The 27,860-nt window shown below is 40.3% G+C and overlaps 2 protein-coding genes across 2 annotated transcripts; both read left to right on the top strand.

Moving 5' to 3' along the window:
- Positions 1-438: 438 nt before the first annotated feature.
- On the top strand, positions 439-15,992 carry LOC117374070 (dnaJ homolog subfamily C member 16-like). Its single transcript, XM_033970216.2, has 15 exons — positions 439-584; positions 1,067-1,133; positions 2,271-2,580; positions 3,199-3,383; positions 3,474-3,578; positions 3,990-4,148; positions 5,558-5,688; positions 6,405-6,576; positions 7,975-8,151; positions 10,512-10,588; positions 12,478-12,558; positions 12,635-12,703; positions 13,879-14,049; positions 14,747-14,968; positions 15,770-15,992. The coding sequence occupies exons 1-15, from the start codon at positions 439-441 to the stop codon at positions 15,975-15,977; spliced, it is 2,280 nt and encodes a 759-aa protein (XP_033826107.1). The 3' UTR covers positions 15,978-15,992.
- A 7,589-nt stretch (positions 15,993-23,581) lies between these two features.
- LOC117374068 (L-rhamnose-binding lectin SML-like) lies at positions 23,582-25,605 on the top strand. Its single transcript, XM_033970213.1, has 6 exons — positions 23,582-23,606; positions 23,683-23,784; positions 23,929-24,064; positions 24,138-24,313; positions 24,435-24,570; positions 25,476-25,605. The coding sequence occupies exons 1-6, from the start codon at positions 23,582-23,584 to the stop codon at positions 25,603-25,605; spliced, it is 705 nt and encodes a 234-aa protein (XP_033826104.1).
- Positions 25,606-27,860: the final 2,255 nt, after the last annotated feature.

Genomic DNA, 27,860 nt, shown 5'->3' with positions numbered 1-27,860 from the left:
CAAACTCGATTTCAATACTAAGGAATAGACTCGATACCGATTCCGATACCACCACGATAATAACAAACTATACTACTACTAATAACAACTATACTGTGATTTTCCGCATTAAATGTTTGTACTTTATTTTCTATTCCCATGTGTCCTTATATCTGTGTAATCCCTCAGTGTCCAGTAGGTTCATAGTGATCCATGGGTGTAAACTAGTCTATGTGTCTTATACTTGTTCTGATACAGCTCAGCATCATTCTAAAGATATTCAGGAATTCATTTCTGTCCTGTGATTGTGACTTTTTTGTATTGAAACCTGCTCAAATCATATCTAGTTTTGATACTCGTTTTAATATCGATCAGTATCTGATTTTTGATACTATTGATCTTATTTAAAATGTATGATTATTTTCAGCAGCGATGGCGGCTTGTAGGTCTCTCGACCCTATGTCCCTCCTCTTCCTACTCCTTTTCCTCCTGGTTCTAAGCGCTCAGTCTAGACCAGAACTGGATCCATACAAAGTTTTGGGTCTAAGTCCAAAAGCGAGCCAGGCTGAGATCAAGAGAGTCTACAAACGACTGGCAAAGGAATGGCAAGTATTCTGTTCTGTTACCTCCTTAAAAACAGACCTGGAGCTGTGTTTTGTTTCATTCACACATGTTTGAGTAACACTTTATTATTAGTCTGTCTACATCTCCAAAGCTCAAAATGCTCTGTTCCACCTTGTGATGTCATGAAGCAGTAGTTTTTAAGTTAACAGCTCCTTTTATCTTTTGTTTAGAGATTGTGCAGAGATTGGTAAATTCCAGGCTTGAAATTATTCAAGGTGTATGGAGTTTAAAAACACAGTGGAGCACTTTCTGTATCACCACATGACATCACAAGGTAGAACAGAGTGTTTTTCGTTTGAGAGAAGAAGTCAGCCTAAATGTGAAAAATGTGTGTGTTATACATTAGAAAATAGCGTTTTATAGGTTTTTAACATTGCCCTATGTAACATTGGTGTACATAGCGCACCTTTAAATATTGTATTGTATTGAAATCCTTTAAAGATAATGAAATGTGTTTTAACAGGCACCCAGACAAAAACAAAGACCCTGGAGCTGAGGACATGTTCATCAAGATCACCAAATCCTATGAGGTCAGTCCAAATCAAATGTTAAAGTTCAAATTCTGACTTGGTTTCCTGGGATAGTTCCTGTGGTAAATATTTATCTTAGTTTTACATCAGTTAAGTGTCAATTTGTGGGAAAAAAGTTGAGAAGAAAAGTACAAAAATACAGGAAGTAGCGCTGAGTACTTAAACAGAATCTCTCTGCCTATGTCATCGCCATAGAAACGTCAGTCTAAAATGCTGAGATGATTTACCCACAAGGAAGTTTACATATTCTTTATAACAAAATAAAGATGTTGTCATTTATTTTTATTTGTCAAATCATTGGCCATTTAGATAAATGTGGCCCTTGTTTACTTTATGGTTGCTAGGTAACAGTTGTTGAATTACCTCTACGTGTGTCATATCTTTTGCCCGAGTCCAACCAGGAAATAAAAGTACAGCCTTCACCAAAATTAACAAAAGAAAAACTAGGCCAGATTTGTAGTAAAATCTTAATTATAATGATGTTAACTATGTTTAAGTGAAATGAGTCAAATGCACTTCAAGGCCCTGTCACTGAAATCCACTTTGACATTTTTTACATCATCAAGGCAAGGCAAGTTTATTTGTATAACACAACAACAATTCAGTGCTTTACAGAATAAGAAAGACATTAAAATCACAATACAACAAATCTAATGTGAACTCAAAATGTATCTGGTTTTCTTTCTTTCCTTAAAAATGGGATATTATGCAAAATTTACTTTTTGGAGCTTTCCACCATGTTATGTTGTGATAATTTCACAACACAATCGTTAATACGTGACAATAATACTTCTCTTTAATACCCCATAGAAGTATAACACCTCCTCTTTAATACCCCATAGAAGTATAACACCTCCTCTTTAATACCCCATAGAAGTGTAACACCTCCTCTTTAATACCCCATAGAAGTGTAACACCTCCTCTTTAATACCCCATAGAAGTGTAACACCTCCTCTTTAATACCCGATAGAAGTGTAACACCTCCTCTTTAATACCCCATAGAAGTGTAACACCTCCTCTTTAATACCCCATAGAAGTGTAACACCTCCTCTTTAATACCCCATAGAAGTGTAATACCTCCTCTTTAACTCTGCATCACTGACATATTTTTAAAACAGTGTCTCTACTTCGTCTTAGGTCTTATCCAATGAGGACAAACGAGCCAACTATGACCGCTTTGGGCAGCTGGACGACACGCAGCCATTCGGACATCGCCGTGACAACTTTTATTTTGACGAGGCTTTCTTCAACTTTCCCTTTAATGCCAAAAACCAGCGCGACTTCAGCGAGAACAAGCACTCGCTGCAGTTCACCAAGTACATTCAACAGGTGGTGCCAGACAGCCACAGACGGCCCTACCTGATCAAGATCACGTCTGACTGGTGCTTCACCTGCCTCCACATCGAACCTGTGTGGGACCAGGTGGTACAGGACATGGAGGCGCTCGGTCAGTCTACACTACCAGTAATAATCAGATTACTGGAAGTGATACTTTCCAGCTGATGTCATCAACATTCTGTGATGCTAACTAGGGACATTGCTCTGTCTGAAGCTCTGTTACTCAAGGTTGACTTTAATCTGAGCTTTTTGTTAACACAATCTGACCAGTGTCACGATACAAAAAATCGATTTCAATACTAAGGAATAGTCAATACTCGATACAGATTCCAATACCATGATGATAATTAAAAACACTCTTTATTTACACAATAGAATGCCATCTTTAACATTAAACGGTAGTACTTTGTTTTCTATTCCCATGTGTCCTTATATCTGTGTAATCCCTCACTGTCCAGGTAGGTTACATAGTGGTCCATGGGTGTATACTAGTCTGTTTGTCTTATACTTGTTCTGATACAGCTCAAGATCATTCTAAAGATATTCAGGAAAGGTTCATTTCTGTCCTGTGAATGGGACTTTTTTAGTATCAATACCTGCTCAAATGAATATCTAGTTTCAATACTAGTTCTGGTGATTTTCGATACTTCTGACAACCCTAGTGTAAAGAAACAAAACACCAGAAATGAATGAAGTTAGTTGACATTTTGTGCATGTCCCTCCTCAGGCGTGGGCATAGGTGTGGTGGATGTGGGTTACGAGCGGCGTTTGGCCAATCACCTCGGAGCCCACCGGACACCGTCCATCTTGGGGCTGGTGAGCGGGCGCGTGTTCTTCTTTCACTACGCTGTGTCCAGAGATCTGCTGCTGCAGTTTGTGGAGGAGCTGCTTCCCCAGAGGCTGGTGCACAGGGTAAAATGGTTTTATTTACTGTTATGAATAACACAAGTGTAGAGCAGGTTTTTGGTTTTGATAAGTTTATTTTTTATTGTAATATTTCAGGTGAATGACCAGAATTACCTTGAGTTTTTGGGCAGTTGGCATGAGCTCAACAAACCTCACGTCCTGCTGTTTGACCAAGTGCCCACAGTGCCCCTGCTGTTCAAAGTGAGAACACATTTTCATTAAAGGCTATTATATTTCTATGGGTTATTAATAATACCACATAATATTTAGATGACCTTATTACCTTTTACTATTGTGAAAATGCTATATTTACTAAATATTGAGAGATCACTGGATTACTCAAACATGCATGGATGACTAAAATCACTTCAGACATGTTTTTGATGAGGGAACAATGTTATAACATGGTAGAAAGATCCAAAAAGTCAACTTTGAATAATAACCCAACTTTAAACTGTGGTTCCATGGTAAAGCGCACACCTACAAACCGCAAAGGTGGCTGGTTCGATATTATTTCAGAACATTATCAGTTATCAGTTTATTACTAATAGTTTCACATAATAGCCCACAGGATACAGCCATGTTTACATTTTGTCGTTCCCTTGTCTCCAGCTGAGCGCGTTCTCCCACAGAGACCACCTCCAGTTTGGGTATGTGGATCAGGGCCTGTCTGAGACCTCAGATCTACAGAAGAAGTTTAACATAAACACATATGCTCCGACTCTGCTGGTGTTTAAAGAGAACACAGACAAACCAGCCGACATCATACAGGTACAAGCACCATTCAGCAAATATACATATAAATATACATACACACATTATACAGATACAAGCACTGCGATGACCATTCAGTAAATATACATATAAATATACATATACATTAAAGATATACTATGCAACTTTTCTGACGGAGGGTACACAACCAGCTTGCCTTTGTGGAGATGGTTTTGCTTCACTTACAATGCTCCATGGTATTTAAATTGTCAATCACCACGGATACAAGTGACAATACTAGTCCAACTTATACGTTAGATCTGTGGAGAAAAGAGCCCACTCACAGCGAGAATGCATATTTTTCAAGACATTTTGTTGACAATAAAAACACCTGAAATCGAATAAATCCAAGGTAGATTAGTTTAATGCTATACCATGAAACATTTTAGGCAGAGATATGACATCCCCATTGAAACAAGCAAGTGCTGCAGCCCTCAGGAGTATGGGGACCGGGCCCTTTACTAAGGGCTGTCCAGTCCCGGAGCAGGAGCTGTGTTCATTGCCGGCAGTAAGGCAGACCTGTTCCCGGTGCATGTAGGACTCCGTCAGGGTGGCCTTTGTCACCACTTCTGCTCATTGTTTTTATGGACAGAATTTCTAGGCGCAGCCAGGGGCCAGAGGGGGTCCAGTTTGGGAACCACAGGATCTCTTGCAGATGATGGACCTGCAGCAGGCACTGGGGCGGTTTGCAGCTGAGTGTGAAGCGGTTGGGATGAAAATCAGGCCATGGTTCTCGACCAGAAAAAGGTGGTTTGCTCTCTCCGAGTGGGTGGAGAGTCCTTGCCTCAAGTGGAGGAGATCAAGTATCTTGGGGTCTTGTTCAAATAATCGGACAAAATTGAAAATAATATGTTTGAAATTAAAAACACACAAAAATGCACCCAAAACCATAGACTGTATATATAAATGGAGATAACCTGCTAGCGGCCACATTCCAAATAGCAAGTGATCATGGGGGCACTTCTGGCTCCATCATCTCCAATTCACTTTCTATTGAAAAACTGTGGCCCCTTTCTCTGCTGCTGCTGTCAGACTCGTCATTTTGGCCTTCATGATCCTGGTGTTTTAATTTCACTATTGTGTCCATAAATCAAGATATGAACATCAATTACAGACAAATCAGGCGCCTTTTTTCCCGAGGTTGCCCCCGCTAGCGTTAGCAAAAGGTGTGATTGATAGTGTTGCTAAGCTTCCGCTCCCTGCTAAACCAGTGCAGCTGAGAAGAGCCTGACTGGCTCTTTGGCTGCTATGATATTCACTCACTGTGGGTAGCGTCACTCACTTAGTCCACGTCTTCATACAGTCTGTGCCCAAAACAGAATGAAAGTATTTTAGACTTCTCAGTATGTATACAGTATGTATATTGTGACAGAGTACTGCGTCTCTCACAGTTTTCTCCGCCTCAGGCGAAGGATCTGAAGAGGCCGATCGTGGACGAGTTCTTCTCAAACAACAGGTTCCTGAACGCACCGCGACTCGTGAACCAGGAAGTGTTTAACGAACTGTGTCCTGTTAAACAGTTCCACCGACGGAGGAAGTGAGAACCATCTTTATGTTCACTTAGATCTTTATGTCAGACACTTTTTGTTTACCTGCTTCACATGTTACAACACAGCTCAACACATCTGCAGTCCGACAGTTAAACAGCAAATTCCACTATAGCATTTTGACTTGTCTCCAGCTCAGGTTAAACTATAGGGAGGTCTCTTATACTATCAGCCAAAACAGACCTAGGCATGTTACGATAATCAGTGTATCAACTCATCATTCAAGACATGACACATGGAACAATAGTTTTGTTGGTCAATATTTATCATGGGGGCTTTTTCTTTGTGCTAGTGGGAAATATTTGGTTATTTTCTGTAGTGCATTGAGATTTGAGCTGAATTATGAACTTCTTTCATTATCTTTATTTATACAGCTGAACCCAATGAGAGCACTTGGGCTCTCTTTGTCATTGGCGCCCTGTTTAAAATACCAAAAAAAAAAAAAAAACTGTATACAAGTCCATATAAAACATTAAAAACAGGAGCATGTGTGTCTGTATAAGTACCATATAAGTGCTTTTACCCAAATAATAGTACTGTTACTTCAATAAAAATATTACCTAAGTAGGAGTAAAAGTATGCTGCTAGAAAAATACTCTGAAAAGTGCAGTTTCTTTAAAAAGTGACTCAAATAAATGTAATTGAGTACTGCCCACCTCTGAGCCTAACATCTTCTTAAGGCGTGTTCTGCCCGTGTCTGCCTCAGGTTCTGTGTTCTGCTGATCACCGATGAGGAGCACTCTTCTGGACTTGAGGTGTTTGTGTCTTTCGCTTCCACAAACTCCCAGGAAGTGATCAGATTCACTTATGTTTACCAGCGTCTCCAGCAGCCGCTCTGTGAGGTCCTCCTGCTCAACAGCGCCCTCTCTCCTCCTCAGGTGAGATAACAAGACCTGCCAATGAGCTTTTATTGTAGAGTAGAGTTGTCAAAAGTATCGCATATCAGATACTAGTCGAAAATAGATACTTATTTGAGCAGTATACACCCATGGACCACTATAGAACCTACCTAGATGACTGAGGGATTATATAAGGCCACATGGGAATAGAAAAAGTACTAATGTGGAAAATCACATTCTATTGTCTAAAGAAAGAGTGTCTTTTATTATTGTCCTGGTATTGGAATCGGTATTGAGTGATCCATAGTGATTGATTAAATTGCATTGATAACATGTCTGCCTTGTTTTTAGCTCAAGAAATTAGAGTCACTGTATCTGATTTTTATCGTCTTTTTACATGAAAAACAAGTTCATTTTAAACAGTTTGCAGTGGCACAAAGTTATTCCTCATTCACCTTATGCATTCAGAGCATCCTAAATATTCACAGTGATGAGTTTATAAGCACTTTTCACAACTCTCAGAGACCAGAGCAGTTTTGCCATGACAGTAAAGCTAACAACTACTAGCAGCCTAACCTAACGTGCACTTCCTGATTATCAGACGATAAAACCTTATAATTAGATGCAGACAGTGCATAGTGATCTCATTTTGATCTCAAGAGCTGCTTATAGAATATATCTGTACTGGGGCGAGACACATTTGCTCAAATACATGGGAAAATCTGGTACAGGGCCTTTAATAATTAAATGTATAAAAATTGTTTATAAAAATGTATAAAAATAATAATTGTTATACATTTTAATAAGAAAAAAATTTGATCAGTCAGTAGTAGGAATAAAAATTGTGATAAATGTTTTGTCCTAACCATAGACTGTATATATAAATGGACATAGCTAAATAGGAAGTGAGCATTCTGACTCTAGTTTACTTTACATTGAAAAACTGTGGCCCCTCTCTCTGTTTTTGTAAACAGAGAGAGGAACTCTAATTTTGTAAGTTCGCTCTACGTGATCCTGGTGGGTTTTTTTTCACTATTCTATCTATATAAACATTAATAACAGACAAATCAGGCACCTTCTTTCCCTGAGGTCACTACTGCAAACATTAGCAACAGGTTTGATTGACAGCGTTGATTAGGGAAGGGTCGTTATCTTCAACAACCTTGCTCCAGATTGGGTCTTTGGTTGCTATGATACTCTTGGTTGGAATTCCAAATATGGAACTTGGCTCCAAGTTCACCTCTATTATCGCTAGCCTTGATGAGCTTTTTTTGATTGGATCTGAACACTATTGGTGACATCAAACTCACTTAGTCCAGTTCTTTATACAGTCTATGACAGAGTCTAACAGAAGGTATTTCAATATGTCTTATCTGACATACATGTGTTTCTGTATATTTCTATCTGACGGCGTTATGCTGGTCTGTTCTTGTACAGGTGCTGATCCTTGAGCGGCGAGCTGCAGGTAAAGTCCTGTTCAAACCAGTGTGTCAGTGGAATGGCAGTGACCAGGACAAACTGCACCTCCAGGGGGCGCTGCAGAGGCTCCAGACAGACCCCTCTATCCTGAGCCACGAGACCACACTGCCCCAACTCAACAACGAATTTGCCTCCGTGAGTCCCTGTGTCTGTCTACTCTGTTTTATATTTTATTTGCCAGAACAGCCAGTTCTTTCTACATCCTGTTTGAATCCAGAGAGTTAATTCTGCAGGTGCTTTTGTCCTCTGTGGTGTTTTTTCCCCTGTTTTACTCCTAAACCGCCATCTTTGTTTTGACACAAACTGAGCATACTCCTCTCTGATTGGTTAATCCGCATGTCAATCCCGCCCTCTGAAATCAGGGAGACAGGGTACAGTGCCAGACCCACTTGTTTTGTAAAGTTTTGTCAAAGAGTGTGGTTCTCAAAGTACCATTTAGACCCCATATTTTTACTACTACTTGGGTAATATATTGTACAGTGTAACCAGGGCCGGCCCAGCCTATAACCCGACTAAGCAGCTGCTTAGGGCCCCAAGGCCACCAGAGGACCCCCAAAAGCCCATACCATTTATATAGAAAATAATATAGTATGTAAAGTTTTATTAGAAACAGGGCTCATGTGTTTACAGCAGCCTAAATATCCCTGTCAAATGATTACATTTGTTTTTTTATCTATAGTAGCAAAATATCTCCTGCTGCCATTTGTTTTTGAGCCGAGCATAGGTGAGGGCAGCTATGTGTGACTCGAAATAGCCTTTTACTTAGTTCTTACTCTGCAGGACATGACATGTCAAGATAAAACAGTGAAGCGGGACATTTATATAATAAGTAAAGGATATATATTTGAGCGACATGAACAGAGCATGGTCAATCAGCTTATTCAATTGTCTGCTTTTGATTGTTGGCCTTTTCTTTCACAATAAGCCATCAGCTAGCCTTCTGTGAATGTTTTAATGTATAAAAAGACACACTGTCTTAGGCTATCACAGCTGACAGTTTGTATGTGTCTTTTTATATAGTGTATGTAAACTTCTGATTTCAATTGTAAATATAAATATAATAAATTGAGGTGATTAGAGCATAGTCATAATGTTGTCAAATGCGAATCACCAATAGCTGAGCCAAGGTACATCCACTGCAGGGAGCCCCTGAGACAAATTCAGTTTAGGGCCCCCCTGAAAGCTAGGGCTGGTTTAGTTTGGCTCATTTTTGTGTTGATCCCTTCAAAATACTTACATATTACATACTAATTTCTGGACTATACGTCGCTTTAGAGTACAAGTTGCACCAGCCAAGAAATGCATAATAAAGAAGAAAAAAACATATATAAGTTGCACTGTACTACAAGTCGCATTTGTTGGGGAAATTTATTTTACAAAATCTGAAACCAAGAACAGACATTTTATCTTTAAAGGCAAGTTATAATAATAACAATAAAAAAGAGAACAACAGGCTGAATAGCAGTACAGCACGCTAATGTAACACATTTATATTTATTCAGCTACATGAAGCATAGACAGAACTGAATACGTGACTGGTATGTTAACATAAAATATTAACAGTTAATCAGATAACTAAAGCATAACAAACAAGCTAACAAGTTTACCCTTGATCTCACTCCAAATCACTAAATCCATTGAATTGTTCTTCCTCTGTGTCACTTCTGAACAACTCCACCAACTCCAGAGGTAGATGAAGCGCCGTTTCTGCGTGGCTGTCATCAGACTCAGCAGGATACCATTTTCTTTGAGGGTGCATTTTTGTTCAGTCTTTATTAGATGTCTGTTAAATCACCATAATGTTGAAATGTTAAATTTTCTATGGTACAGGAGTAGTAGATACTGGTGCACAAGCCTAGAGTGCCCTCGCGCAGTTGTCAGTGTGACAATAACGATGATGTGAAATTATATACAGTGGTCCCTCGTTTATCGCCAGGGTTAAGCTCCTAAATAACCCGCAACAGGCGAAATTCGTGAAATAGTCAGCTTTATTTTTTACAATTGTTATATATGTTTTATGGCTGAAAAAACCCTCATCATACATCATACACCATTTCTCAGGCAGATATTAACATTTTTTCACATTTCTCTCCTGTTTAATTAATTAATGGTGTCTCACGTGCATTTCACAGTTCCTTTGACCGTGCCTCTTCGTCCTGGCGCCGCTCCACTGTAGTGACGATCGAACATTTATGTAAGTGCAGTGCACATTTGCGGACTGTAAAAAAGCGTCTAGAATTGCACTGGAAAAATCCTCGATATAGCGAGGGACCACTGTATTTTAATAATTTCGCATATAAGTCACACCTGAGTCCCACCCCCGGACAAACTATGAAAAAAACTGCGACTTATAGTCCAGAAACCATGGTACTTAAGCTTCAAATTATAGATCAGATATCAAGACTGTCTATGATTATGATTACTATTACTTGAGATGTGTTGTATATTTAATATAAATGATCTCTTCTGTTCCCAAACCTCATTGTGTCTTTCAGGTGTTTGTGCTGCGTTGGATCTATGCGTCATGTGACTACCTCTCTGACGTCATTGAGGACATTCTCCACAACAACTGGTGAGTCCACAGGATATATCAGGTACAGCATCTTTGATTTCTTGATATTTTCAAGAAGTGAAAAATGCTGTATCTGATTTTTCCTGTCTTAAAAACATGAAAAACAGAACTAGTTCATTTTAAATATATACATTTACGTTCATTCTTATTCTCTTCATTCACACGATCATGTGTTGCTCTCTGTTCCATTTGCTCGCATTGAACTGGGCAAAAAGGATTTTGTCCACTCTGCACCTTATGCATGGAACATGTTGCAGAAAGACTGGAACTTGACAGAGTTGATTTCCTTGAATGCTTTTAAATCTAATCTGAGAGGTCTCGAGGCTGACTCCACAACATGCACTTGTTTTTCATAATCTGTTTGTCTTTTCCTTTTATCTTGTCTTTTTGTAAAACAAACAAAAAAACAGTTTACAGTTGTCCAAAGTTATTCGTCATTTACCTTATGCATTCAGAGCATCCTAATTATTCACCATGATGAGTTCTTAAGCCCTTTTCACAACTTTCACAACTTTCACCAGAGCGGAGTTTTGCCATGGACTACTAGCATGCTAATTAGATGCAGACAGTGCACAGTGGTCTTATTCTGATCTCAAGAGCTGCTTATAGAATATATCTGTACTGGGGCGAGACACATTTGCTCAAATACATGGGGAAATCTGCTACAGGGCCTTTCATATAAGTCATTTTAATAAATTTAAGACAAAATCAAATCAAATTAGAAAATGTTTTTGTCCTAGCAGGTTTTTCAAAACGTATAATTTGATGTACATGTGTTGTCTTGCTTGTCTCCATGGCGTTGTTATTTCTTGCCTGAAATGTTCCCAAGTTTTGCATTAACCTTATCTTTCTCCATTAGTGGAGAAGCAAGCCCGCTCACAGTAAGAATGAATATTTAGATACGTTTAAGCAATAAGAACAGCTAAAATTGTGAATTGTATGTAAACAAGGATAAAGATAAATGTAATGCCGTACTGCGGAACATGCCAGGCAAAATACACTGCCTAGCCAAAACAAAAAGTCAAGGTCACACACTCTAATATTTTGTTGGGCCGTCTTCATCTTTGATCACAGCACACATTTGCTGTGGCATTGTTTCGATTTCGCTTCTTCAGTGTCACAAGATTTATTTCTAGCCATTAATTTTTCACCCAGATCTTGCATTGATGATGGTCGAGTCTGACGCTGCACAAAGCTTCTCCAGCACATCCCAAAGATTCTCAATGGGGTTAAGGTCTGGACTCTGTGGTGGACAATCCATGTGTGAAAATGATGTCTCATGCTCCTGAACCACTCTTTCACAATTTGAGCCTAATGAATCCTGGCATTGTCATCTTGGAATATGCCCGTGCCGTCAGGGAAGAAAAAATCCATTGATGGAATAACTTGGTCATTCAGTATATTCAGGTGTCAGCTGACCTCATTCTTTGAGCACAGACTGTTGCTGAACCTGCAGTAACTATCAAATAGTAGCCTCGTACCTATTTGCTTAGTTAAATCCAGGTGGTGACTTTTTTTTTGGCCAGGCAGTGTATTAACCTATCTGTGAAAAGTTACATAGCGCACTGTAAAAAATATGTATGTACAGTAAAGCAGTGGCTACTACCACCTGTGAAAATATCTGGAATTTTGAGTAGCACTAGATCTAAACCCGGACTTTATCAGGACTGGATTAGCTCTAAACCTGGCCTAAAATGAGGCTAAATCAGGGATAAGGTTCAAAATAATAATTAACCCAAAAGAAGACAAAACATGAATAGACTTCCCTCTAAAAACACAAATACTCAAATTTACAAATCTCGTGTGTACCACCAGAGGGCACCTGTACACTGACCACAGTTTTAGAAACACTATAATGAAGTACTTTTGTCTTACACATGTTGGTTCAGGCGAGAGATGATGCCGCTTCTGTCCCTGATTTTCTCGGCTCTGTTCATCCTGTTTGGGACGGTGGTGGTGCAGGCTTTCAGGTACAAAACACTTTATACAAACATAAAAAACAATATGATTTTTGAATAAATATGAATGTGATTTTGTTTCTTTTAGTGACTCCAGTGAAGACAAACAGATCAAGATAAAGCCTAAGGAGGCAACAGCGACCAGCGCCACCTCAAGGCAAGAAAAATCCTGTATTTATAAAATCCTGTTGATGAATCATTTTGGAAAGACAATAGTATAAACTTTGTATCTGCAGTGAAGAGTTCATATCAGCTTAATAGGTAATAATAATAATAATAATAATGCATTTTATTTTTTGCCGCCTTTCAGGACTCTCAAGGTCACCTTGAGTAAGACACAATAAAATCACAAAAATACAAAGTAAAAACAGCAAAAGATAAAGAGGATACAGGACAAGCAATTGGTGAATGTGTCTGTGTGGTTCAGGTCTCACAGGCCAGTCTGAAGAGGTGGGCTTTTAAATGGGTTTTGAACATAGACTGTATATATAAATGGACATAGCTAACCCACTAGCCACCGTGTTCCAAATAGTTGTTCAATGTACAAATTCATTGTACAAAACTGTGGCCCCTCTCTCTGTAAATGCTGCTGTCAGACTCATCATTTTGGTCTTAAAATGTTCATATTAACCCACTCTACATGATCCTGGTGTTTTCATTTCACTATTGTGCCCGTAAATCAAGATATGATCATTAATAACAGACAAATCAGCCGCTTTCTTTCCCTGACGTCACTTCCATTAGTGTTCACAAGAGGTTTGATTGACAGCGTTGCTAAATGCCCACTCCCTGCTAAACCAGTGGTCCTGTTTTACACACAAATGCCTCTTGTGAGCTTTAAGCCATGTTATAATGTTGTTATCACCTCAAAAACAGACCTGGAGTTGTGTTTCACTTCATTCACTTATATTTGAGTAACCCTTTATTATTAGTCTGTCTACATTCCCAAAGCTCAAAATGCTCTGTTCCACCTTGTGATGTCATGAAGGGGTAGTTTTCAAATTAACAGTTACCTTTGACCTTTAGCTCAGTAGAGATTGGCAAATCCAGGGCTGACATTATCCAAATGATTTTAGTGAAAGTGTATCAGCTTTAAAAACAGAGTGGAGCACTTCCTGTATTACCGCGTGAAATCACAAGCTGGAACAGAAAGTGTTCTGTTTGACACACAAACCCTGCATATTTAGGCAGGGTTTGTGTATTAAACATGTGAATGAAACAAAACACAACTCCAGGTCTGTTTGTGATGAGGAAACGACATTAGAACACAAATTAGAAAATAGAGTAATATGGGCCCTTTAATTAAAAATCCATTTTCCCATTTCATTGCAGCCGTGTTCCAAAGAAGAACTTCGTGGAGGTGACGGAGCTCACAGACATCACGTACATCAGTAACTTAGTGCGTTTGAGACCGGGGCATCAGAACATTGTCCTGGTTCTGTCTGACGCCTCTAAGAACATCCTCCTCAGCAAGTTCGCCAAAGAGGTGCACTCCTTCTCCGGGTGAGGCACCAACACATAGTACTTTAAAGCTGACCTACTCTGCAAAATCAGCCATACATTTTTTTGTATCTTATGTTCTAACGCTGTTCCCTCATCAAAAACATGCCTTAAGAGGTTTCAGATGTCATCCATGCATCTTTGAGTAATCTAGTGATCTCTGCTGGGCCCTTTTCAAACCCTCCTCATGTTTTAGCTGTAAGATTCTGTACGAGGCTCCACCCACAAGCCTATGTCACCCATGCTCCCACTCGACAATTCTCCATAAATATACAAAAATATGATAGAAGTGCACACAGCAACCTGACAAACCTGATGTGATGTGCAGTAGTTTCATTAGCAGGAAGCAGCTGATTGTGTTGTGATAGTGCTCTGGAGGGGGAGTGACTTAGGGTGGAGAGAAAAGAGAGCAGAGAAAATTATTAAATTTGTTATGTTGTTTTGGTGAATATAGCATTTTCAAAACAATAAAAGAAAACATGGAGATCCATATATGTTATGTGTTAACAGTTAATACCCCATAGAATTTTAATACCCCCTCTTTAATACCCCATAGAAGATTAATGCTCCCTCCTTAATACCCCATTGAAGTTTAATACTCCCTCTTTAATACCCCATAGAAATTTGATACCTCCTCTTTAATTAAAAAAAAAAAAAAAAAACTCCTCTTTAATGAATTAACCTGTGTTTTTAAACTCAGAAGTGAGACACTGCATTTCTCCTTCCTGAACATCGACAAACACATGACGTGGATGAGAGCTCTGCTGGACCAGGCCCAAGACCCAATACCCTTAGACCTGGAAGAAGGACCAGACCAAAGACCGGACCAGAGACCGGACTACAGTGGGATCGTGATGGCTCTGAATGGCCATAAGAAGTACCTGTGCCTGTTCAAACCTGTGTACACTGGGGAGGAGAGCAGGTGAGCAGTATTTACTGTAGTAACTACAGATGCATTATATGGCCCACAACAAGAAGCAGATTTTTATTTATGGTAAATGGTCACTTATTTATATAGCGGTCTTCCACCTTCAAGGCACTCAAAGCACTTTACATCAAGAAACCACTCACCCATTCACACACCAGTGTACACAGACACTAGGGGTTACCCACCTCAGGTGGGTAAAGTGTCTTGCCCAAGCACACAAAATAGCATTCATCTGTGGGAGCTAGAGTTGCACCATCAACCTGTGGGTCAGTGGATCTGCCCACTCCACTGACCACCAATGATGTTTATGTAGAGAGTGGGAATCGAAACAGCAACCTTTGGATTGGTGGACAAACATTCTACCAACTCAGCTACTGTCACCCCAGTGTGTTTTATTTTTGAAGCATAGCTACACAACATTTTTAAACCCCTTTTTTCTAATAATCCCAAATAAAGGGATGTGGGAAGTGAAAGGAGGAAGATGAAAGCCTCAAATGCAGGACAACTCAAACATGCATTGCTATAAAAAACAATTTATATTTCTCCTCTAAGGCCCACTTAGTCATGATTTTTACTTACAAAATCTACCAGCAGCGGGTGCAAGAACTCCATCTGCTGGTGCACCAGAGAGTGAAGCAAAAACTGCTACTGTTTGAGTTGGTTTAATGTGTAATCAAAGCCTTCAGAGTAAGTCATGCCCTATAAAAGTACATTTTTGTCCAAAAATTTTGTAAAATAACTGTTCACTTTTTCTGATGTTCTGATTTGAATTTTTATGTTCTGCTTCCTCTAAAGTAAATCTGCGGAGGATGAGGGCACTTCTGTGAAATCAAAGTCTCGGGATGACCACAAAAAGTCCAGTCGCTCTCGGACCCAGTGGACGCTTCAGCTGCATCACAAACTGGACCGACTCGGGCTTTGGATGGAGAGGCTGCTGGAGGGAACTCTGCCCAGATACTACCTCCCTGCCTGGCCCGGGATTGACAGGATTACCTCCCAGTAGAGCCACACATCCTGGGGCCCAGATGGTAACATCAGCCCCAAGTAGAGCCACACGGTCAGGAGTAAAAACGGCACCCTCAGCCCGAAGTAGAGCCACACATCCAGGGGTAAAGATGGCACCATCACCCCCAACTAGAGCCACACATCAAAGGGTTAAGATGGTACCATCAACCCCAAATAGAGCCACACATCCAGGGGTAAAGATGGTAACATCAACCCAAAATAGGGCCACACATCCAGGGGTAAAGATGGCACTGTCACCCCCAAGTTGAACTACACAGCCTGGGGTCCAGATGACACCATCAGACCCAAGTAGAAGCACACATCCAGGGTAAAGATGGATCATCACCCCCAAGTAGAGCCAAACATCCAGGGTAAAGATGGATCATCACCCCCAAGTAGAGCCACACAGCCTGGGGTCCAGATGGCACCATCACACCCAAGTAGAAGCACACGTTAAGGGTTAAAGATGGCACCATCACCCCCAATAGAGCCACACATCCTGGAGTAACAATGGCACCCCCTACACAGCAGAAGTGATAGAGTAGCCAAATATTGTGCTCAAGTAAGAGTAACATTAGTTCAAAATAATATTACTCAAGTAGAAGTACAAAAAGTACTACTCAAGGGGGAGGTTACATCTGATTTATAATTTAAAGTTAATGTATTTGAAAGGACTATACAAATGTGGTATTTTTAAATGGACACAAAATGAGCCAAACTAAATCATATATAAAAAAGCTGTAGGAAACACAAATGTTCAAATCATTTCATATTGTCGACATAAAGCTCAAGTCACTTTAGACTTACAGTGGGAAGAGGAATCACAACTTTTAACTAATCAAAAGTTCTGTTACTTCAATACAAATATTACTCAAGTAGAAGTAAAAGTACTCTGAAAAGTACAAATTCTTTAAAAAGTTACTTAAGTAAATGTAACTGGGTACTACCCACCTCTGCTGAACAGAGCCACACACCCTGGGCAAGAGACAGCTACGACGGCCAGATTTTCAGAGCAAAAAAAAGCGACAAGGTATTTGAAAAAAACTCCATAACAAGGCACACAGCATATTTAACATCAACGTCTGCTTTAAATTATGAATAGCAATAGTATTTCAGTTATTGCCATAGACTGTATATGGTCATTACTGAGTTTATTAATGTGAAACGGAACTGAAAAAAGGATTAAAATCACTGCTTTTATGATGTGAAAATGACACACGGGAGCAAGCCCAAAAACCACAAAACGCTACTCTCCAAATTTCCAAGTGAATTTCCAGAAAACAAAGCCCAAAGTCTCTACAAAAAAGTGGACTTCAGCTTCATCACCTCCTGACAGGCGCCTGATTAACCTTTCAAGGACATCACCCCCTGACAGGTGCCTGGTTAACCTCTCGATGACATCTCCTCTAGAAGATACTTGTATCGTGTATCAGAACAAAATATATAACTTCTTTGACCTGAGAAAAAGCGTTCAGTGCTTCTTTTGTTGATTCTCCACACTATTTCTTAGTCTCCTGTGTTCTCTTTTTCCTTGTAAGCTGCCATGTTTGTTTTGACATGAACGGACAATGTTTCTCTGATTGGTTAATCCGCCTGTATCCTATCTCCCCCTGAAATTGGGGAGACAGGATACAGTTCCAGATCATAGATTGCATATAGAAATGGACATACCTGCTAGCCGTCGCTGTTCCAAACAGGAAGTGAGCATGGGCGCAATTCCAGGTCCGTGTCTGGTGTGGGCGGGAAGAGGTGTTACCTTCAACAGCCTGGCTTCTGATTGGCTCTTTTGTATCATACTTGTGGTCAGATTTCCAAATTTGGAATTGGGCTCCAAAGTGGCCCCTATAACTGCTAGTCTCGATGAGCTTCATTTGACTAGAGCTGAACGCTGTGGGTGACGTCACACTCACTTAGTCCACTTATTTATACAGTCTATGTTTCTGACCCGCACGTCTTTGTAATGTTTTGTCACATTGTGTGGTTTTGGCTGGACAAGTAACCTAAGCAGAGCCACACTGCCTGGAGAAAGGACAGCACAATCAGTCCTTAACCTGGAGCGTACACATGCTGGGTCAGTGCTGGACTCAACCTGGTTCCTCTGTAGTGGACTTAAGTATCCATGCTTCTCCAGCTCTTTTTAAAGGTGTACTATGTAAGTTTTTTATGTAGGGACCACCACCTGCTTGTCTCCATGGAGATGTTATGTATTCGCCTTGATGGCATTTCTGTCCATGAAGACGAGCAGCAGATGCCATCAGGCCAAGTTACATGTCTGATCTATGGAGAGGCAACCCCACTCACAGTGAAAATGCATGTTTTTACTTTCTTGCAAAAAAAAAACAAAAAAACAAAACAAAAACAACAACTTGTAATTGAATGAATGCAATGTACATGGTTAAAGAGTGGATATTTTACTTCCATGGGGTATTAAAGAGGGTTTTTTTTTTTTTAACTTTAGTGGGGTATTAAAGAGGAGGTATTTTACTTCTCTGGGGTATTAACTGCTAACACTTAGTATTTAGATCATCATGTTTCCTTGTTTTGAAAAAGCTATATTCACCCATTAACATGTTTTATAAGTTTCACTTTTGTTTTTGACACTCTGATGCCCTTTTCTCTCTGTGTTAAATCACTCCCCCTTCAGAGCACTATCACAACACAATCAGCTGCATCCCACTAATGAAACTACTGCACATCACATCAGATTTGTCAAGTCTCTGTGTACAGTTTTATATCATGTTTTTGTATATTTATGGAGAATTGTCGTGTGGGAGCATGGGTGATGTAGACTTGTGGGCAGAGTCTTGTACAGAGTCTTACAGCTAAACGTAAGGAGGGTTTGAATAGGGCGCGGCAGGGAGCACGAGATTACTCAAACATGTATGGATGACATCTAAAACCTCTTCAGGCATGTTTTTGATGAGGGCTCAAATCATCTTTTCCTTATTTCTAAAGTAACACTGACATGTTACTGAAAAATATGGCTGATACATTTAGAAATATTGTTATAGTTTTATTGAGGTAACATTTCAAATAAAAGTTTATATAGCTACAAAAATGCTTGCGATCTTATTTCAGGCCCTCTTTGTTTTGTCTTAATCTGGAAAGAAAAATAAATAGTGTTTTTAATAGTCCACAATGAATATTTAGAATTAAAGGTCCTATATTATACAAAATTGACTCTTGTGAGCTTTAAGTCATGTTATAATGTAGCTTTCTCATCAAAAACATACCTTTAGTTGTGTTTTGTTTCATTCACACATGTTTGAATAACACTTTATGATTAATCTGTCTACATTTCCAAAGCTCAAAACGCTCTGTTCCACTTTGTGATGTCATGAAGTTGTAGTTTTCAAGTTAACAGCTCCTTTTACCTTTAGTTCAGTAGAGCTTGGCATTTCCAGAGCTGAAATCATCCAAATGATTCTAGTGAAGGTGTGTGGATTTTAAAAACACTGTGAAGCACTTCCTGTGTTACTACTGCATGACATCACAAAGTGTTTTCAGTTTGAGAGAAGAACTCTGTTATGTGTGAATGAAACAAAACACAACTCCAGACCTCTTAGTGATGAGGAAACAACATTATAACATAGATCAGAAAATATTGTAGTCTTGGTTTAGTCCTAGTTTAGACCTGATTTAGTCCTAGATTAGACCTAGATTAGTCCTGGTTTAGTCCTGGTTTAGTTCTGGTTTAGTCCTGGTTGTGTTCAGACCGGGGTGTCAAAGATCTTCATGGAGGACCAGACAGGTCGCTGCTACAACTGAAAAATACAAGAAACATTTTACAACTGTGATACTCCAAATGTTCACGCCAAGAGCCACGCATGTAAGTACTTTTTATTGTTTTAGTTGTATTATTTTAGTTGACAAAGTTAAAGCTAAAATATTGTGTTTGTGTCTGCTCTATAGTTATGTAACCTTTGATTTATTTGACTTAAATTATTTTGTGTATTAACATTTATTTGGGTCATTAGTATTTTGTTTATTACTTTGTACTTATTTTATTAACAATGAATATTATTTATTATATTAGGTTAGGATACATTACATTTACTTTATAATAATATTGGTTCCTATTATCGTGGTATTACAGCGCATTTGGGGAGCGCACTGATAAATGTAATGGTGAATGCACACAGGGAGCAAGAGAGAGAGAGTGGAGATGAGTTGAGTTGTTGAATAAAAAGACAAACAACACTGTCTTGCTATGTTGGTCTATTTAAGCAAGGAAAACTGCAAGAAAATACATTATATTAAATCTAGCTGTAATCCTCCATACCCACAGCCTCAAGAGACTGATGAGAACAATAATCTATGACACCAGTGGAACATTATGCTATATTTTGAACATTGTAAATTGCAATACTGACCTCAAACAATTTAATAAAAGAAACAAGTCCGCTGACTTCGGGGTTGGAAAATTGCGGCACGAAAACGTCATCATGGTTGTTGTTTTTTTGTTTTGTTTTTTTTCTTAATATCTATGCGACGCTGCCAAATCCTACGTGTATCACCAATTACGAAAATTGTAGAACGAAGTTAGTACAGAGTGTACTGGTGGAGGTGAAAACGGGGCTAGATCGGAGCAAAAGATTATTAAAGATTACCCCCATATGAATCACACTAAATACAACTTCACAGGCCCAATGAGGAGAAACTACTAGAACATGGATAAAAGTCAATAAAAGGTCTTCTTTAACACCGACTCTGACCGGGTCCAAATTAGCCAAGCCTAAACAGGCCAAAGTGTGCTCTGAACCAGGACTGAACCAGGCCTAAAGTGAAAGAGTAGATATATTTTTGTTTTAACTCACCGCGTGTCAGGGTCAAGCGGTGCATGGTTTGGAGTTGGACTGAACCTGTCCAGAACACTCAGACTGGGCACTTATACAACACTGTCCTAACATTATGTAACGCTGTGTGCACACTGCCCCAGATGCCCTAGATCCACTGTAGAGAGAAGCTAAAGTTTGTTACACAACACAGGTTAACAATAATGATAACACCATCTTCAGTGTTTTTGGGTTAAACCTGTATTTGACCCATCCTTCAGTGCCTCTAGGCAAGACAAGTTTATTTGTACAGCACAATTCATACACAAAGTGCTTTACAGATAAGAAAGACATTAAAATCACAATACGACAAATCAAAACATTAAAAAATAATACATAATCATCATAAAATTAACATTAAAGGAGAAAAGTGCAGAATAAAAACCTTTCCATCATATGCACAGCTAAACAGAACTATTTGAGCATGGATTTAAACATTGTCAAAGTAGAGGCCTGTCTCACATCTTCAGGAACACTGTTCCAGGTTTTAGCAGCAGAAAACTCAAATGCTGATCCCCCATGTTTCATCCTGACTCTGGGCACCAACAGGAGGCCGGTCCCTGAAGTCCTCAGAGTGTGACATGGTTCATATGGCACTAACATGTCGGAGATGTACTTTGGTGCTGGGCCATGAAGAGAGTTGTTCACCAGCAGAGCTGCTTTAAAGTCTTTTCTCTGAACCACAGGAGCCAATGCAGAGATCTGAGCACAGGATGCATGTGTGAAGTACTTCCTGGTTCTAGTCAGGACCCGAGCAGCAGTGTCCTGGATGTACTGCAACTGTCTTAATGCTCGTGTGGAGAGGCCAGTGAGCAGGACGTTACAGCATTCTATCCTCCATCCATCCATTTTCTTCGCTTATCCGGGGCTGGGTCACGGGGGCAGTAGTCTAAGCAGGGACTCTCAGACTTCGCTCACCCCAGACATGTCCTCCACCTGCTCCGGTGGGACCCCAAGGCATTCCCAACCTGTATTACCTCTTGAGATTTGAGTCGTCTGGTCAGTAAATTCAAACTGGTCCTGTTGTCTTTGATGTGACAGTTCAACCAGGAAAACTTCATTCTCGCCCTCCCAAACAGCCAAAACAGCCAAATCAGTCATTTAGTTTAGATTTTACACATGAATTTTGCAATTTCAAGAGTTAGACAATGTTTCACTCCTATATTTCTGCTCTCTTGTTTTAACAAAAATTGTAATAACACTTATTGCAATAAAATGTCTGTCTAATGCCATTTAAATTCTGTGACAAATTTTGTCACCAAATTTTAAAGTTCCAATATTAGACAAAATGGACTCTTGTTAAGCCATGTTATATTAACAGAAGTTGTGTTTTGTTTCATTCACACATGTTTGAGTAACCCTTTATTATTAGTCTATCTACATCTCCAAAGCTCAAAATGCTCTGTTCCACCTCGTGACGTCATGTAGTTTTCAAATTTCATATAGTTTCGTATATTGTAATTGTCAATTGATATGTGTTTTTTAATGTGTGTTCACCTGCTCAGGGACTGCAGGTGGAAAGTAGCAGTAGCTAAATCTGGTGCAAATCATCTTTTCTTTGTAAGATTAATGAATTTGTACATGGTCCCTGTCAAATAAAGAATAAAGAATAAAGAAAGAAAGAAACAGCTACTTTTTACCTTTAGTTCAACAGAGAGTGGCAATTCTCATTTGCCCACAGGGAGAGGCAGCAGGCTTATTGCCCCACAGCTCAGCTCCCCCAGTGAACAACAGGGTGACATCCCTGTCCCTTCGGTTTGGGGACAGTGCAATGACTGGGGACTCCATTGTTCTACTGGAAGACTTCAATGTCCACATGGACAATGACACCTGGAGCGCTACTTGAGTGATGTTCTGTTCTTGGACTTCTGTGTCACAGTTTGTCCATAATGAACACCTTGTTCAAGAACAAGTGTGTCATCAGAGCACGTGGCACCAGGACCAGGACCACCAACACTTTGTGTCTTGGACACTGGAGTGGCAGAGCTGTAATGCACAACCTATCAGAGGCCTATTGGCCTCAATTCAATTCTGGGAAAGTTTCTGAAGCCTCAGGAGGGGGAGCAGTTCTTCACCAACACCATTTACAGTGCAGGTGGAGAGCTGCTGACCTTGACTGGGGACGTTATTGGACAGTGGAGGAAATACTTTGAGGATCTCCACAATCCATCACGTCTTTCAAGGAGGAAGCAGAGACTGAGAGACTCAGAGTCAGATTCATCCATCACTCTTGCTCAAGTCATTGAGGTGGTTGGCAAGTTCCGGGGGTGGATGAGGTCTGTCTTGAGTATCTTAAGTCTCTGGGTGTTGTGGGTCTTGGCTGACAGGCCTCTTAAACATTGCGTGGTGGTCGGGGGTCATTGCCTCTGGATTGGCAGACTGGGGTGGTGGTCCCTCTGTTTAAGAAGGGGGACCAGAGGGTTGTTCCAACTACAGGAGAATCCACTTCTTATCCACCGGGTAAGGTCTGTTTTCTCTCAACTAGATTTAACAAAAATATAATTTTTTGGCTTGTTAAATGCTGTTGTGGTGCTTCGACCAATCAGGCTGGAGAATTCAAGTGAAATGATTTTGAAATGACAAGTATGTAGTACTCCAATCAGAGGTTACGTCACACCTGCACTTACCAGAAAAACATGTTTGAGATTTGAAAAGCCTGTATTACCACTTGAGATTTGAGTCCTTAAGTCTGTGTCTCCTCCTCTGTGTGTCTGTATAAAACAGCAGAGTGATGCTGCATCTCCTCAGTGACTGCACCTCTGCCAAAATGTTCTACTTCATCATCGCACTCTGTGAGTACAACCCTTCAACCGCTCTGTGTGTTTAAGTCTCTGCATCTACAATAACACGTGTTTTTAACTGTTTCAGGGCTGGCTGCCACATGCCTGGACATAGAGGCTTCCTCTGTTCTGTCCACCCATACAGTGACCACATGTGACTTTCGGGGCAATGTACAGCGCCTCAGCTGTGGTGAGTCTGTCTCAGAGTACAGAAGAAAGTATTGTGTACTTCATAGTTTGTGAGTGTGGGACTGAGATTTGTTTACTACATACAATACTACTGTGACCTGTTCTGTGAAGTAGTTAAATACAGTTGATTATGTTGTTGACACAGACCGTGGAGTGATTGCTGTGCAGGCTGCACTGTACGGACGCCAGGACAGAGAAACCTGCAGTTATGGATGGATCATGGACCACCCGTCAGACACCAACTGCTTCCAGGAGGGCACCAAAGAAGTCCTCCAGAAAAGGTTCATCTCTTCTCATGTTTGTGAGACCTGGGTTCATTACAAATCTCCGCATTTTTATCATTGTTATCCACAGGTGTGATGGGAGGAGTACCTGTGAGGTACCCTTATATGTTTTTCACTGGTCTGACCCATGCTATGGCACCTCCAAGTACTTGGAGAGCACCTATGCCTGTGTGGGACACCCAGAAATTAAGCCAATGGTCCACAATGTTGTGGAGTGTGAACACTCCGACGCCAACCTCTACTGTGGTACAGTATACTGCACTATTACGTGTTCAACATACACATGCTTCACCCACATGTTTGATTTGTTTAACATACTTACAGTAGTGAATATAATCCTCTGTTGTGATGCTGTGTCCTCTCTCAGGGCTGCATAAGGTGATCCATGTGGTGTGGGCGCACTACGGCCGTACAAACCGCAACACCTGCTCTGATAATCGTCCTTGGTCTCAGCTCAGCAATGTCCACTGTAAAAACTACGTCACGCGTAGAGTGGTTCAAGAGTAAAGATCCTTTACAATAAGTTCTCTATCTGAAGTTAAAGATGCACTATGTAACTTCTCTGCTGCTGCCATCTGCTTGTATATCTTGTTTTGCCAGGAAAGTTCCATAGTATGACATTAAGCAAATATTTCTCTACTGAGACAAGCAGGTGACACCACCATACCAAGTAACAGGTCAGATCTCTGGAGAGGCCAACCACAGTAAGAATGCATGGGCTCTGTGCGCAGCCGCACACTAGCTAGCTCACTGTGTCTCAAAGCTATCAATGCTAACTTTTATTAATTTCATTAATTTATTCATTAAATTAAATGCTACCCGGTTGTTTTTAGATCTAGATTGCTTCCATTTGTAGTCTTGTTTTCATATTCATTAAGCCTATGTCTCAAAACTAGCATTAAAGTTAGCATCGAGGCACAAGCATCTTCCTTTCTAAACCCAGAAGTGTCCTCCGGTCAAGTTTTCTCCTCATTTGTAAAGTGTTTAACATGTTGTCAGTGACATCCACCGGCAGCTCCCTGTCCACTGCCTCATCTTTAATATTGATTCATTTCAGAGTGACTCGTGGCAAAACCCTCATAGGCAGGGGATTCGACAAAGGGATCTATTGTCCTGGGCCCCAGTGTCTTAGGGGCACAGAATTGGACCCTCTGTCTATTAATTTATATTTGAGGGGCCCCAAATTTCTGACGAGTCTGCTCCTAGGGATTACATTAGAGCGGAAATAGTCAGCTAGACAAAGCAAGAATATTTCCAGTGAGACATGCAAGTGGTGGACCCCTCACAGGGGTGGCAGAAAAGTTACATATTACACCTTTAAACTGTGAGTTTCACTTTTAAAATCTGGCCTGAGTGACTGTATGATATGTTTATGTCTATAACCTATACCTCATTGTGTCATCTCCAGGTGTAATGGCCACTCCAGCTGTTCGGTCAGAGCCAGTAACTCTGTGTTCGGAGACCCGTGCAGGGGCACCTATAAATACCTGGAGGTCAAGTACTTCTGCCGCGGTGAGTGTTTGAGCCTAATGCACTGACAAACATTTATTTATTTTTATTTATTTTTTGTTCCATAAATCACTTACATACCTGGTTTAGTTCTGGTTTTGTCCCTGTTTTAAGTTTGTGTTTGGTCCCAGTTTTGTCATTGGTTTAGCCCAAGTTTAGTATTGGTTTAGTTCTGGTTTAGTCCTGGTTTAGTCTTGGTCTAGTTCTGGTTTTGTCACTGATTAAAGTCCTTGTTTAGCCCTGGTTTAGTTCTGATTTGGTCCTGTTTCAGTCCTGTTCTCCAAAATCTTCATAAATCACTGATAGGCCTGGTTTAGGCCTGGTTTTGTCACTGTTTAACATCTATGTCTGGCCCTGGTTTAGTCTTGGTTTAGTAGTCCAAATGTAGTCCGTGGTTTAGTCCCTAATTTGGTCCTGTTTCAGTCCTGGTCTTACAACTATAATCTGACATTTGCCAATATTGGTGGAGGGTAGAATTACATGACAGTTTAACTTGAATGTTTGAATTGCTGAATTGAGAAAGAAAACCTGTTTATTTTACAGATGCAGTCTGCAATGAATACACCGGTCATGGCTGCGTTTTTTTCGATCCAGTTGCCAACAACACTACCACCACAGGTGTATCTCACTAGAGGCACTGATACAACTGTAAACACAGGTTTAATTTCACCAGTAAATAGCATTTCTCATCATTCATAAATTCATGAATTCTGTAACTCAAATGATGTGCTCTGGATCCCTTTTGTGTCAGAATGTAAAAATAACACTACACTAATGAGAAGATGCTCTTACATTATGTTTTACACAGGGTTTGGGATATGTTTTCATTCTATTTTAAGTTTATGTTCTATAAATATATATATAGTTGGAAAAGGCATTTTCATTAAGTTCTGTATTTTTACTTTGGGTTATGTTGTTGGTGATAACATGTGAACTGGTTGAAGGATGGGTCAAATGCAGAGAATGAATTTCCCTCATGAAGGATGATTAAAGTTTATCTTAACATTAGCAAATATTGACGTGATGTTCACTGTAAAATAAATAAATATACAAAATAAATAAAACAAATATCATGTCTCTGTAGTGGTTTCTTCTGTAAAAAGCTACTTACTTTATAATTTACCGCAGCAAGGGCAGTCTGAGGGGAGCAGCATGCAGAGCATAAATAAACCTAATGGTCCGAGGACTGACCCCTGTGGCACCCCATAGTTTAAAGCTCATCATTGATGACATTTACAAACTGCTCCAACAGAGCCAGGATTGAGACCAGCCCTGTTTCCGCACTGTGGTGAACGTTTTCTGACCAAAGAACTGCAAATATATGCTTGGACTGTAGGGTTGTTGTTGATTTAATAATGTTAACTATACGGATAGCTAAATTAAAATATTACCAGAAGCTGTTGAAGATGTATTCAGCTTTGTTTCAGAGATGATCACCTTAGAAAATCTCAAGAGTGAAAGGGTGCAATTGACCCCCGGATGGCAGGCGAACCAAGAGCAGTGGACCCATTCAAGCACCTTGTAGCAGACAGGATCTGGAACAAAGAGAGTACCAGGTGGGTCATTACCTGGGTCAGGATGGGTTCGTTGAGCCTCCCAGACCAGATCCACAATCTCCTAGTGGACAGCAGCGAACACACAGGTAAGGGATATAATGGGTTCCGGAGGGGTGGTAGTATCATCCTGGGAGAACTGGTGCAGGTTGACGTAGGAGTGCATCCGGCTTGATGTCAAGGGATCCAGGGCGATACATGAGTATAAAATTGAATCTAATGAAAAATAAAGACCAGGACTTTGAAAGTTTAGTGGACTGAATGTAAGCTAGGTTCTTGTGATCTGGAAAGGAACCAGGAAAGGATGCTCTGCCTTCTCCAACCAGTGGTGCCACTTTTCCAGGCTAAGCTTGACTGCCAACAGTTCTCAATCCCCCACGTCATAATTGCTCTCAGTTGGGGAAAGGCGACAAGAGAAAAAGACACATGAATACAATCGATTGTGGGGTTCAAACCTTTTGGAGAGGACTGCCTCAATGCCTGTGTCTGAGGCATCCACCTCCACAATGAACTGGAGGGAGGGGTCAGGCTGACGTAGGATCAGGGGTTGAGGTGAATAGGTTTTTCAGCTTTTCAAAGACAGGCTGAGCCTCAGGGGTCCAACAGAACTGTCTGGAGGGAGAGGTGAGTTTAGTGAGGGGAGCAACAACAAGGCTAAAGTCTCTGATGAAACGCCTGTAGAAGTTAGCAAACCCAATAAATCTTTGTAGTTGTTTCCTGTTGGTGGGTGT

The sequence above is a fragment of the Periophthalmus magnuspinnatus genome, chromosome 7 (assembly GCF_009829125.3).
Source record: "Periophthalmus magnuspinnatus isolate fPerMag1 chromosome 7, fPerMag1.2.pri, whole genome shotgun sequence".
In the NCBI taxonomy this organism is placed as follows: domain Eukaryota; kingdom Metazoa; phylum Chordata; class Actinopteri; order Gobiiformes; family Gobiidae; genus Periophthalmus; species Periophthalmus magnuspinnatus.
This window is presented reverse-complemented; position numbering and strand designations above follow the sequence as displayed.

Coding starts and splice junctions, on each gene's coding strand:
- LOC117374068 (XM_033970213.1), top strand. CDS start 23,582: ATGTTCTACTTCATCATCGCACTCT. Junction 23,607..23,682: donor CTACTTCATCATCGCACTCT/GTGAGTACAACC, acceptor TAACTGTTTCAG/GGCTGGCTGCCACATGCCTG. Junction 24,571..25,475: donor ACGCGTAGAGTGGTTCAAGA/GTAAAGATCCTT, acceptor TGTCATCTCCAG/GTGTAATGGCCACTCCAGCT.
- LOC117374070 (XM_033970216.2), top strand. CDS start 439: ATGTCCCTCCTCTTCCTACTCCTTTTCCTCCTGGTTCTAAGCGCTCAG. Junction 585..1,066: donor AAACGACTGGCAAAGGAATG/GCAAGTATTCTG, acceptor GTGTTTTAACAG/GCACCCAGACAAAAACAAAG. Junction 12,559..12,634: donor GTGGTGGTGCAGGCTTTCAG/GTACAAAACACT, acceptor TGTTTCTTTTAG/TGACTCCAGTGAAGACAAAC.